The sequence below is a fragment of the Simochromis diagramma genome, unplaced genomic scaffold (assembly GCF_900408965.1).
Source record: "Simochromis diagramma unplaced genomic scaffold, fSimDia1.1 OVJJ01000646.1, whole genome shotgun sequence".
In the NCBI taxonomy this organism is placed as follows: domain Eukaryota; kingdom Metazoa; phylum Chordata; class Actinopteri; order Cichliformes; family Cichlidae; genus Simochromis; species Simochromis diagramma.
In genome coordinates this window covers 3674794-3688796 of record NW_024387279.1, presented here as the reverse complement: position 1 = coordinate 3688796, position 14003 = coordinate 3674794, and the positions used below count along the sequence as shown (strand labels likewise).

At 40.8% G+C, this 14003-nt stretch overlaps 1 protein-coding gene across 2 annotated transcripts in view; it reads left to right on the top strand.

Annotated features, from left to right (window-relative positions):
- The window catches only part of cntn4 (contactin 4), a 191602-nt gene extending 180096 nt beyond the window's left edge, over nucleotides 1-11506 (top strand). For both annotated transcript variants that reach the window (XM_040002982.1, XM_040002981.1), the window contains exons 18-23: nucleotides 1953-2187; nucleotides 2456-2571; nucleotides 3498-3684; nucleotides 5432-5544; nucleotides 5624-5792; nucleotides 6171-11506. In XM_040002982.1, the coding sequence (XP_039858916.1) occupies nucleotides 1953-2187; nucleotides 2456-2571; nucleotides 3498-3684; nucleotides 5432-5544; nucleotides 5624-5792; nucleotides 6171-6262 (912 nt within the window). In that variant the 3' untranslated portion in view covers nucleotides 6263-11506. The remainder of the gene's footprint in view (nucleotides 1-1952; nucleotides 2188-2455; nucleotides 2572-3497; nucleotides 3685-5431; nucleotides 5545-5623; nucleotides 5793-6170) is intronic.
- Nucleotides 11507-14003: the final 2497 nt, after the last annotated feature.

Sequence of the window (14003 nt, the reverse complement as noted above, 5' to 3'; positions counted from 1 at the left end):
TTGTTCCTTCGAAGTTTTTTCTGTGATTATTTTCTCACTTTTCTCCTCTTTTCTTTATTTTTCCTTTTTCGTTCTCTTTCTTTTCTTATTTCTACAAAGCCCCCCGCATATCAGCCCGGCTCCAAAAACGTATATTTGTTCAAGCTGCTGCTCAGAATCATCAGCTCCTGCTGTGAACCATTTCACTGTTGATGTTTCAGTATGCACAAGTGTGGTTAAAAGGTAACTTCTGCTAAGCGAAGCCCCTGTTTTGCCTCAGCCCCTGAAGTTCTTTATGCCGTTGTGTTTTCACACAAAAGCAGGGGCAGCAGGTTGTTCATAACTATTCCTTTAAGAAATTAAGAAAAGGCGTCTCTCCCCCAGGGTAACAGCAGACATTTCTATTCGCATGGCTGCAACCCGGGGCCTAGAATACAGCTCAAGATATGAATGAAGGTCTGCGTCAATGACACACACAACTCTATATTGGTCAGCCAACATAGTCAGCCAAGAGTTTAGTTTACTTTAGTATGAAACAGAAGACTTTGAATGATTTCTTTGGACTGTTGTTTTTTCCAGGGTGGAACGCAGCATGTATTACTAATGATTTTTACAAAATAAGAATTGGATGCTCACGTTTGAATTTCTCTTGGATTTTCTCTAAACTATGCAGAGTCAAAAGTATACATACGGCTTCAGATATATACATAGACCCCACATATATTTGCTTAAATGTTTCAGTTGGACCTTGACCAGATGTTTTTGGTAGCCAATTTAGTTCATTTCAGATAGAGCTCGACTTATTTCTTAGTGAGCAACCTCTCAGTCCATAGCGATGTAAAACTTAGTTCACAATGGACAGTGACACTTTCAGCAGGTTCTAGCTCATGGCAGGCTTGAGCTTTGGTTGTTTCTGGCTTGTTTCTGAACATCTTAACTAACTTCCTCTCATCTGAGGGTCACAGTTGGGTCTTCATCCAAACCTTGGCAAACTGGTGAAATAATTAGATAAATAAATAGGGTTTTTTTTTTTTCAACTCTCATGTATTTATTTTGAATTAAAAGACAAAACATTACCCTAGGATTGATACTTTTCACCTCATAAATGTACAAATGCTTAGGCAATATCAGTAGCAAACGCTGTGTACAGAATAGGCTTTAAAGTTTTTTTTCATATCTGCTACAGCTGACCCCGAACCCACCATTAGTTACGATGCCAAACTCACTAAACCCGAATTAAATTCTAAAAGGTTTTTCACATTTTTTATAAGTAAGAAAAACTGCATAATATAAAAACCATTTGTTGTATTTAGAGGTTACCTCTAATAACTGCAGAGAAAAATCAGCAAACATGAGAGAAGATGCAGTTTTGCTATGATAATAGTAAAATAATAACAAAAAGTTGAAAACAAAGAGTGCTCAAGAATAAATCCCTGAGGGACACCACAGCGTATTCAAGTGTGTTTGTTTCTGTCTGATTAGTACTGTTTTTTTGTTTTTTTCAAGAACCTTTAAAAGCTTTGGGTGGTCATTCTGAATGTCTGGAGACCATAAACACTTATTCTAGCAGTTTTAACAAGTTTTATCAAAACAGTAGACCCCACTTCTCTCCAGACAAAAAAAAAAAAGATGTGCTCTATGTATCTTTTAGTAGACCAGAGTGAAGAGGTTTGGTTTATTCACTAGAATAATGGAGCTATAAATATCTGAAGCATGACCACGGCTACGGCTATGTTATCATGCTGAGTGCTTTGTACTGTGTAATGGATGTGTCTACTTATAGTTTTTGTGTGTTCAGCATGTTTTATTTGAAGACAAGCATTGCCTAAAAAACTGAAAGCCTCGTGTCTGACCATATTTCGTCGCATCCTCACATGGCAACTGTAGTTAAAAAATAAAATATAAAGGCAGAGTTGCAGTGTGTTTATTTCCCTTTCTTTTGCAAGTGCTCACACAGTGTTGTTTTCCTGCAGCCTGTTCCGGAAGAGCTGCAGAACGGACCGGGCTTTGGCTATGTGGTGGCTTTTCGACCCCACGGCGCCACAGGCTGGATGCAGGCAGCCGTACCCTCCGCTGAAGCATCCAGATACGTCTTTAAAAATGAGAGCATTCAGCCCTTCTCCCCTTTCCAAGTCAAGGTTGGGGTTTACAACAACCTGGGAGAAGGGCCATTTGGACCTGTTACCACTATCTACTCTGCTGAGGAAGGTGTGTATGATTTGGAGTAGATCTGCATGTCTAGCTAGCAGTGATTCATCACTAAAAGACTGAGTCAGTCCTCCTTTCTTTAAATGGCAGCAGCAATCTCGCAGGCAGCCTTCTTCTATCAGCACTCGCAGGCGTCTTCAGCATACTTTCCTCCCTCTGTTGTTCTAATAAAAAGAAGCCGCTTTGAAACTTTTTTGATGTTCTCTCTTTGAGGGGTCATCAAAGCGCAGTACAACTTCTAAAACCAGTCTTTACACATTAACTCCAGAGCCTGGCCGAGCGCCCACCAGGGTCCGCACCAAGAGCCTCTCTGCATCTGAGATTGAAGTTTCGTGGAAAGCTCTGCCCTGGAACGCCAACAAGAAGAGAGTGCTGGGCTACGAGGTGAGCTCTGATGAAATACCTTGTTTGTGTGAGTTTTCCCCTGGATGCATTTCCTGTTTGTATGCGTGTGTGCGCACACATGCCAGCTAATGCTGTACAATCTTGTTGTCTTCTATTATTGATGAGTGTTCGAGACTTATGCACCTTGGGCGTACGAGATAATAGCTCGCTGCCTGCATAATGGTCCAGCCGAGTCCCAGGCCTGTGGGTTTGGTTGTGTTTCTCTTGTTGCTTACCTAAGTACTGTAACCACCCTGATTAGCGTGCTGATGCAATACTCCAAGGGATAGAATGCTTAGCTTCTAATCCACACAACATAGCAAGCAGTGGCTCTGCAGACTTTCTCCGTCAGTTCTTGTCATTTTAATTCTGCTCACTGTTGAAATCCAAGATGTGGACGAAGACGTTTTCGTCGTCGGACTGCGTAAAATGCCAGAATTATAAATTGTTGACCACTCAAAAGCAACAGAGGAGCAGGCCCTCAGCAAACCATTCCTGTGAGGAAAGGCAAATTATATTTGTGCTGTCAAGCATGCCCGCTGTTTCAGCCCTGACAAGCAGGGTGACAAAGAAAATCTGTTATCAGTGGACATTGATGGCAGGGGATTTTTATGGATTCTTTCACTTTTTTTTATTTATTTATTTTTTTGTTTCCCCACTTTTGCATATTTGACCTCAATCTGTACAAACAAAACTTAAACAGAACACACATCTGCCCGGCACAACTGAGGAACACAGTTCACAAGGCGCACAAGGTGGCATGCTGCTAAAGCTTGTTTTCAGACCGCTCACAGCTTCCATCCAGTTGAGTTCACATCTCCCTGTTTCCAGTTTGCACCTCACTGACAGGGTGTAACAGAAAGCTTTTAAGGTGTCCATCGTGTTTTCTGCATTCACGTCTGCGGTTCTACCTTGTTGCTTTTCAGCTGAGGTACTGGAGTAGAAGTGAAAGGGAAGACACGGCCAGCGTGCAAAGGACTGTAGGAAATCAAACATCTACTATTATCCACGGGGTGAAAGGCAGCACCGCATATTACGTCTCAGTGAGGGCGTATAACACTGCAGGAACGGGGCCTCCCAGCACCACCGTCAACGTTACCACCAAAAAGCCACGTAAGTATGGGATCAAATTAGAGCCTGCAAGAGATTAATGGCTGGCTGAGTTATATTGGGACTAAACTCAGATAAAAGGTGGCCTATTTTAACCTGAATAGATCTCTATAGTAACTTTCACTGATCATATAGGCCAGTCCAGAGTAGATTATCTTCAGAGTTTCAGTTAAATATCAGCTAGAATCAGCACATTAGGCTCTTTTAGGGATATACAGATTATTTCAACTGGTTACCACTGAGCAATTTTCTGCTGATTAGAGGTCTAAATATGCATCAAAATGATACACAGCCATAAAATTGGGATCATGTTGGCTCAGACGTGAAAGTCTGGTAGATGTCTATATCACCCTCGACATTATTTCAACAAACAAACACATTTGTTTGTGTTTTTTTTCCATGTCACATTTGATTGTTTTACAAAATGATCGTGAAGAGACCCCAGGTACACAAAGGACACTGATTTAGTATTACCAATATGAAATCAGTATTTTCTTCTTTATTGAAAAAATTGTTCATTCCATGCATGCATCAGTTATGCAACTGCTTACTGCAGTTCATGGTTGCCAGGGGGTTTGAGCTTGTTCCAGCTGTCATAGAGTGTATGCATATGTACAAAAGACGGCAGAGTTATTAGTTAGTTTCATCTCATCTGAGAAAAAGATGTGCTTCCAGTATGCATCATCGTTTTCCATGTTTTCCTCATCATACTTCTGTCTGGTTTAAAGTTGCAGAAGAGTTTTTCTCGATCTCCAACCTCGAGTGCATTCCTGTGCAGAGCTCTAGTGATTGTCATCTTCTTACTTGGCAAAGTCATTCACTGCTGTTTTGGCAGTTATTCTATGGTCTTTAGACACATCGCTCACTAATTTCCTTTCTAGAATCTTTTAAATCTTTTAGAATTTCTTGATGATACTTCTCCCTCTGGCTTTACGAGCGTCAACAAGTCTAAATGGATTTCTTTTGTTTTTGCCATGATGCTTTCTCAAGTGACAGCTCAGACTCTTGAAGAAGTTTTATACTCTGTGTAAATTGGAAGATAACCCTCAGTTTGAACGTAATTTTACAAGCTTTGAGAATTACAAAGTTAAAGCACATCTTTGTGCACATTGCACAGCAGTGGTTTGTGCTATGGATAGAAACAATATGGAAATATTTTATCCTTTCTAAAGAACCTGTGGCTCCGACATGCCAAATTGCCTTTTTTTGAATGTGAACAGTTTCCGATGAGTGTGAAATAGAATGATTATTTTCTTTGTTCTCTTATTTCCAAAGCTTGAGAGGACAATTTTGTTTTTTCAAAAAAAAAAAAAACCAATATGACTTTTCTTACTGCCTAGGATTAGACATACTTAGTTGGTTGGGGTCATCAACAATGCTTACCTCAGAGAGTTAACCAAATCTTCATTTTGTTTTGAAGTCATCTTCAACACCTTTTTATGACTATTTGCTGGCTGGGTCACCTTTTTTATAAGCACAGAGCGTGATGCAGACAGCGTGGGTTCTAATCCCATTCTGTCTGTCTGGTTTGAAGTTGCAGAAGAGTTTTTCTCAATCTCCAACCTCGCAGTACATTCCTGTGTAGAGTGCGAATCCCATTAACTCTTTACTGGGATTTTAGGTTTTATAGAACCAGCTAGCACAAACAAAGGCTGGCTATGTTACAGTTGCTTCACAGTACACCCATCTGATCAGTGTGCCACTGCTCAGCTATCATTTTAAGGTAATTGATGTGTTTTTGCTCTCCCAGCACCCAGTCAGCCACCGGGTAAAGTGGTGTGGAACACGTCGAACTCCAAGATTATACTGAACTGGGAGCAGGTCAAAGCCCTGGAGAACGAGTCAGAGGTCACTGGTTACAAAGTAAGCACCCAGATGCCTTGTTTTGTTAGAAAATTCTGTCCCGTGCCACGCTGCCATAATTCGATCTCGTCTTCTTCAGGTGCTGTACAAGAAGAATCGACACAGTCGCCCCAGCGTCATGGAAACAAACACCACCTCTGTAGAGCTGGCGCTTCCTACTGACGAGGATTATATTATCCAGATAAAGCCATTTGGTGAGGGAGGGGAAGGCAGCAGTAGCAGGCAGATCACCATCCCAAGGATACCAGGTCAGTGGAGAGCTAGTTAGTGTCTCCCTCGTGGCTGAGCTGAATAATCCCCTCCCCTGCTGCTGTCTTGGCAGAACAGATTAGCTGCTCCAAAGCGACAGAGACTGGGGAAATAATGTTCTGCATTTGACATTTGTGTAATTACAGTTTCTACGTGACACCAAAAAGTATGTAAAGTAAAGTACTCTATTTAGAGTCCTTTCTGTGCCTCACTCTGCTGCTCAAGGAGTAAGATGAGAACATATTTTAGATATTTTTATCAGCTCTTAATTGCTAAAGCAGGTTGAAGGTTGAAGGTTCTTTAATAAGAAAAAGGTGGGGAAAAAACTTATTTCTCTCATAGACTAACAGCCTTGTTCTTTTCAACACCTTTTCCAGGCCCCAACGCAGTCGGCTCAGCATCCAAGGTCTCCACTCTATCAGCACTCAGCACAATAGCACTGTCTTTCACAGCGCGGACATCTTTATGACAAACGTCTCGCAGCAGGCGTTGCATCTGATGTGAAGACGGCGCTCCGGCAGAACGCAAACAAAGCCCACTCCGGTGTAACTAAATCCATTCATTTAGATTTTAGAAGCAAAAGGAAGACGCCGAAGGAAAAAACAACAAAAAAAGACAAAAAAAACCGCCATTGAGATAACAGGGAAGGGGTCCCCTTCAGCGCCCAGGCTAAGTAAGGGAGATTGACCGATGTCGTGACTATGTTGTTACCAAAGCAGCTTTCATAAGAAAAAAATAATCAGAAAAAAATGTCTTATATGCATTTTTTTGTATGACACGTTGAGCTTTTATAGATTTTCTTTTCTTAAATAAATTTAAAGTCTGTCTGGGCGTATTGGGTCAGAACATCTGCATGACAAGCAACATCATCAAATTTTCCAGTCTGGAGGTGAAGAATGTGATTTGACAGATCACCCTTTGTCTTCTAAAATAAGATACTACTTGTGACTTTGGTTCCAGCAGACCAAAGTGAGGTTTTTTTTCTTCATTTCTGTTTCTGCACTATTTAAAAAAAAAAAAAAAAAGCTTGTCTCAAAGGACTGCATCGACAGCTTTGGCATATGCTGCTATTAATCCCAGTTTGTAAAGAGACAACTAGCATTAGACTTTACATGTTAATGCTTTATCATTCTAGGAAAGTGGCTGTGGGTCATCTTGATATATCAGATAATCCTAATAGGCACTAAGCTTGGAAAGTTTTGTCAAAGCAGTCACATGAAATGTGAACACTAAAAGCGTTATGAGTTGCAATCATTCCTCCTGTCCAAAGATGGCATAGCTCAACTGCAGCCTCATGTTAGCTTAATCGACACTTGTGCTAAAGTCCAACATGAGGTTCTGGTCTTGGTTGTACCGTGCTCAGACCGCACAACTATTTTAATAAACATGCTCAGTGTGTCACGTTAAAAGATTCCAACGTCAGATGTTCTTATATGTTGTTTTTTTTTCTGAGTCAGAACATATTTGGAGGGCTAAATTATCAGCAAAAGCTAGCTTGATTAGCAAGCAAACCTAAAGTGTACAAGTATAACGCCCCTAAAACTGACCAAATTTAAACTATAACTACTTGGACAAGCTGTAACTCACAGCAAGTAAGTTATAGCTTGTATCCCAACTGTATCCTTTTTTTTATGATAATCCTACTCAGAATTCTCTCAAAACCCACCAACACCTCAAACATGGTTGAGGAATTCAGTTCAGTGACTGAATTAGCGAAGGTGAAGGCTAACTGGCTGCTTGGCCAGGCCACATCCCTAACTTTAATCCAGAAACAAAATCCAGACATGTAAGCTATGAAAACAGTTTGCCCCAAATACAATTTTTATAAACTGTATTAACCAAGCTTTTTAAATAGCAGCTGTAAAGAAGTTAATTGAATCACTCTAGTTGAGCATTTTAACACAAAAGTCTATTAGAACGTACTGTCTTTTGGAATCAGCCTCAAATGGCCATTGAAGGATTTGCATGTTGGTTGTAAGCTATCCAATATGCAGCAATAGTTTTTTGTCAGCTCTCATTCACTCAACATGCCTCATAACCTTGCTGCATCTTTCTGGCCATGGTACTTTCACGCTAATATCCTATAGTCTTAACCTAGCACTGACTAAATGTTTTTTTGATGTGCCAGTTCCCCTGTTTGTGTCGCCCTTGCTGCGCTGCAGCAGTTTTACTGCTATGAAGACAGAACAAACCTCCTCGCTAATAGCTGGACTTCGCTAACTGTAGAATGCTAAAATGTTTCTGCTGAACTCTAGAATTCAGTCTCGGACCACAGATCATACTGCAATTGCACTTGGAAGAGATTTTAAACAGCCGGTACGGACAGAAGGAATGATCACAGGGAGCAATAACTGGTTTATTTGTATAGCGTGAGTCTAAATCCCATCATCCTCGATGCTAAAGCATTAGCATATTAGCATGCCACGTTTTTGGTGCCAGTCCCTTGAGGGGTCGGGTTACCCAACAGCTCCCAAAATGTCGATGAAGTACTTAAAGCCATCCATGTGATAATTACCGACTTTGTAACCAGATGTAACATCGAGCTATCGTTGAGAGCTTCTCCCCTGGGTTCCTCTATCATGGCCGTTTAACAGCAATGGGAACCGGGCCCTTGTGGCTGTCTCATGCTCCTCATTCTTTAAGTTAGCCCTGTGTCTAGAGCTATTCTTTGCCTTCTGTGTGCCTCATCATATGTTCAAAATCCTCAGGTCCTTAAAGAGCCTTAACTTATCATATGTATATCAAAAACATTAGAAACATAGGACTATGAAGCAGCCGTGGTGATGTTTACATGCAGCTTTGTGGATAGAAAACTGTATGTAGTGAGGGGGGCCAGCATCCTTTTCCTGATGTTACAGAGGTGAATTGAATGGCATTCTGCTGTTTCGCATGGGATATTGGCAATATATGAGGCCTGGTGCATTTTTATAGGTGTGTATTCTTAATAAAAAAGACAATGCTGCTGATCTTTTCCTTTTTCCCATCGTCTCCTGATGCCATGTGGGGCTGCTGTGCTACGCAGAGTACAGTGCAGTCTGTATGTAGCTTGTAATCCAGTTAAGTAGTTTGTAGTACGTTGAAGGGAAGTGTACTGTAGGCTACTGGGTCTTGCTCAGAATCATGCATTGAGAAATGTGTAATATACTGTTTTGTACACTTCAGATCATTTATATAAAAGAACCTTTCTAAAGAGATGATTTACTTGGTTTTTATGTATCAACTCTGTTTCATACTGTAGCTAACTGTTGCTCAGCATGACTGTAATTTGTCCTCTCTTACGTCCATTTGCAAAACTGACTGAATGGCTTAAGGACCGTACAAGGTTCGTGCATCTGATAAGTTTGTGTATACTGTGCGTGTACCATGAAAACTGAACCACGATCAGCCCAATGTCTATGCTTCTGTCTCAGTCAGCTCCTCTGAGATGTGCTGGGTCTTCTGCTCATATACGCGCCACAGGAGAGTTTCTTCTGTTGCTGTTTGTTGTTTATACTGTGTTAATAAAGATTACCGATTTATAGAACAATGCTGAGCGCTGCTGGTGCATCAATATGATATCGGCCTGCATGACATATTGCAAGAAAGTGCCCCTCTTGAACTCTCTTCTGTGATACACCTGCACCATTTCATAGGTTTTATTACAACGTGCCCTGAAGGCAGATAAAATACTAGGAGGACTTCATTCAGTGTAGTGCAGTCAGACTCGGGACATCTTCACACTACAACTATGACAGAATGTGCCAATAGCACTCATCATTAATACTAATAGTCTGGAGAAGAAGCACAGGAATTTTAGATCTCCATATTTAGCAATCAGTCTCTCTTTTCAGATATTCCTTAGCTCAGAATGTGTTTTTATCTCTGTCGATTTTCTCTTGAGAAGTGCCTTCTCCCATGCAAATAGCTGCATTTTTATCTTTAAGCAGATTTTTTTTTGTTTGGCCTGAATATTCTCAGATCTCTATCTGCCTCTTCATCCCTGCCCAGACTAATTTTTAAAACTCTGGATTGTAACAGAAATATTACCGATTGACTTTGTCTTTCCATTAATCTGAACAGGGTAACTTCAACCCAAGTTGCAATTTTTCCTCCAGGACGTCTTTTTTTGATTCTCTTTATTAATCTATTATTCTTAATTTATTTATTTATTTTAGCTTATTTGCAAGTCTTGGGCCTGAGTTTGCATGCTCTACTTTTTTTACTTTTTTTCCCTCTGGTTTCCTCCCACAAGCTAAAGACGTGGATGTCAGGTGATGGCTCAGTCACTCTAGAGTAAGAACAGGACTGCAACCTCCTCACAACTATGTAAAATCAGTGGCTGTCCAGTGATTGCACTGAATTCTTTTCCAGTCGGAAACCAATTGCGAGTACCTGCAGTAACCGACTGGTTGACCAGAGGTTGACCGTGCAACACCCTCATCCTATGGGTGACCACTTTGAAGCAACTGCACAGATCACCTGGTGGGAGGCAACCTGTCTCCAAACAGTTGTAGTCTGACTCAGACCGACTCCAACTGCTACATGTCTCTTTGCAATGGGGCTTAATTCAACTGGTTGTGTTCCAGTTTTATATGAAAGCAAGGTTGCAGTTAAGCCTTTGTCCTGCAGCAACCATTTGTGAATGAATTTCTGTTATAAATCCATGAGGTTCTGGATGCACTTTTTCTCTTTTTGGGGGCGGGGTAATAATTTAGAATTAATTTTTACAAGACAGTAGAAGAGACTGGAAAGGAGGGAGGAGGTGTGTGCACATTCAAATCTGCAGTAATCTTTTGGCAAATGGGTCAATCACTCAACCCACTGAGATATATGGGCACCCAGACCTGCAATTTTTGATGATTTAATCACAGTTAATCATCATATTATCACAAATCGATCTAAATGCACGTTATTGACAACTTGACACCAGTCAGTCATCCTATTGTCATCACCGTCTTTACGTAGCAAAGTTGCTTTGAAGACAGCAGCTGACTGCAAGTGTCCATGGCACAGCAGTAATTTTAGCCTTGCCATGGTCTCCAACCACTGTTTTCCCTAGTGTGACTGTAGCTTAACTGGTGACTGTGATAAGGCTGAATGTGTAGCCATGAGTGAATGTGTAACTGTGATAGCCCTGTAATGGGCTGTTAACCAGTCTAGGTAGGAGGGGAAGAAGAAAGAAATGTAGGTTTTTGCTAAATAACAAAAACAATTTCACAAATGACAAATCTGCAGCACTTGTGTGATGCTGTCAGGATGGAGCAAAATTTCTGAGGAATGTTTCCAGCAACTTGTTGTTCAAAGAATTAAGACAGTTCTAAAGGCAAAACGGGATCTAACTCGATACTAGCAAGTGTAACTAATAAAGTGTCCAGAGATCGTGCATATGCGTGTTTATATATCCTCGGACAAACAGTCTAAAAACAAGAATGATGAAGGAATTCTGCCATCCAAACCCTCTTCTCTTTATATCTCCTCATATCTCATGTGGAGAAATAACCAGAAACACAAACTGTAGACTGTATGTGTGAATTGGGCCCTGGCCCTTTAAATACTATAATATACAAAATTGTTCAACTGAACGATTGCAGCACATTAAATCTGGGTGTTTTAGATGTCAGCCTATCCAAACAGGATTTTGCTGGTCTTCCTGAGAAGGTGAGTGCACGCAAACCTAAATTAGCAACATTTTTCCAGATATTGTCCCATATGTCACATGAATTTTTGAGATTTATAAATAAGTACTCCAGTATTCATATTCATCAACTATCTGGTTTGTGCATAGTGAAGGATTTCAAACATGTCCGATATCTAGCTTTGGTGCATTAATATACAGTATCTCAAAACTGGAGACATCAAAGACAAAGTTAATATGCAAAGAGATCGGGGAAAAAACTTTCAGTGGATTAAATATTAGAATATTGTGTAAATGTTTCATGGATGGAAATCCAAAGTTGGGATTTTTCAGCGTCCGGTCTTGTTCGTTTACAGAGATGTGTCAACAACAGATCCATCAAAGGTCCAGTGTGCATTCTTCCGTATATTGTCTGTATCTGTGATGAATACAAAGGTATCACTGCCTTAGATCATACCAGATTTTAGGGCTTTTATTCCAGTAATGGAGGGTGAGTAAGACCCCCATTCTGTCTTATGTTAGTTTCAGGCCGCCCTGGAAGGACCAGCAGCTGTGAAAATAGCTGGATAGATGAATGTACTGAATCATGCTGGAAATATTTTATTTTTTCCTCCTAGTTCAAATATTTTTATATCAGTGTTGCACAGTTGCCAAGGCTGTGCCTTCTGCTGTTTTGTGTTACCCACTTTATAAGACATATCACTAATAGGAATAGCAATTACTTTATTTGTGAAATTCTTTCAGGTATTATCAAACACTATCAATCCATTACCTCTAGCTGCTTATCCAATATTAAGGATGCCAGCTCAGAAACATCACAAACAACATCAGTGCATTGCAGGGCTAACAGAGAGAGACAGCCAACCACACAATCACACACTCTTATATCCACACATATGGACAGAATCATCACTTAACCTGACTTTGGACTGTAGGAGGAAGCCAGAGTCCCCAAAGGCACCAGGTGACCTTGACTGTTGAGCCTTCCTGCTAACCACTGCACCAATCAAATACCAGTGACAAATAAATATGTATTTTGTAGACGACTCCATAATAGTTATTCTTGACATACTTTACATGGACAAATTGATTTCACCTTCTAGCAGCGCTGACATAGCTCTAAGCGGTATCCATTATTCATTCGTTATTTATTTTGAGTAAACCGTGCAGACCTAGATCCTTCAATTCCCATCATCTAACATGTTATTGTCGCTTCAATTCCAATTCTAATTATATTAGCCCTTAATAACAAAAAAGTCTCCTCAAATTGCTTTATATTAAATCCATCCATCCATCCGCTTCCGCTTATCTTTTTCAGGGTCGCGGGGGGCGCTGGAGCCTATCCCAGCTGTCATAGGGCGAAAGGCGGGGTACACCCTGGACAGGTCGCCAGTCTGTCGCAGGGCTAACACACAGGGACAGACAACCATTCACACCTAGTGACAATTTGGATTAATCAATTAACCTATCCCCACAAACTGCATGTCTTTGGACGGTGGGAGGAAGCCAGAGTAAACACGGGGAGAACATGCAAACTCCACACAGAAAGACCCCGGCCTGATGGTGGAATTGAACTCAGGACCTTCTTGCTGTGCGGCAACAGTGCTAACCACCGTGCCACCGTGCTGCCCTATTTATATTAAATATTGAAGGTAAATACCCTCCAATAATACAGTGAAAACCCCAACGATCAAACAGCGGTAATGCGTGAGCACTTGATGAAAGTGGGAAAGAAAAATTCCCTTTTAACAGGAAACCTCCAGCAGAGGGGCGGCCATCTGTTGTGACCAGCTGGGCGTTAGGGGAGGAAGACAGGATAAAGACACGCTGTAGAAAAGAGCCAGAGACTAATAATAACTAATAATTAAATGCAGAGTCGTGTATAAAAACCACTGAAAGATGGAGGGTCCACCTCCCATCCTACTTTTAAATACCATAGGAGCCACCGATAATCTGACAGCAACGTGCTCTATTGGGGTGATACGGTACTGATTAATCAAGACCTGCAATGGAAACTTATTATAAATGTGCAAATGCCAGCTGGTGATATAAATCTAAATTAAAGCTGGTAAAAAAAAATCAAGGGGGTGAATTAAGACATAAGTGGATTTCTGTAGCAGCAGTGACAGACTCTGGTATGGGAAAAGCCAGAGCAAAATAAATAAATAAATGATAAAACTGGGACACAGCCATAGTTATCTACCCATCATGGGCAATTAGAAAAAAACAATCTGTGCAATGAGACTGTATGTGGGGAAAAGAAAAAAGAAGAATTTTGACTTAATTGGCTTTCCGTACCAGCAAAGGCGAAACTATTGTGACTTGTAAACAATGTGAAGACATCCTGCAGGTGTTTCGCAGACTAATATAAGGTGATTGTATTCTGTGTGAAGTACCAAGTGATTTTTGAAGTTCAGTGAAAATGTTGAGCATGCTTCTTTGGTTTCAGAAATCCACTAGGTGGCACTAAGAGCACCCAGAAACCCACTGCAGCCCACTTTTACTGCATGTACCGAATGTGGTCACAAGATGGCAATACAGACCAAGGCTGTTTCCATCATATTCACTCCAGCAAGAATCCTTCACTACTCTGGTG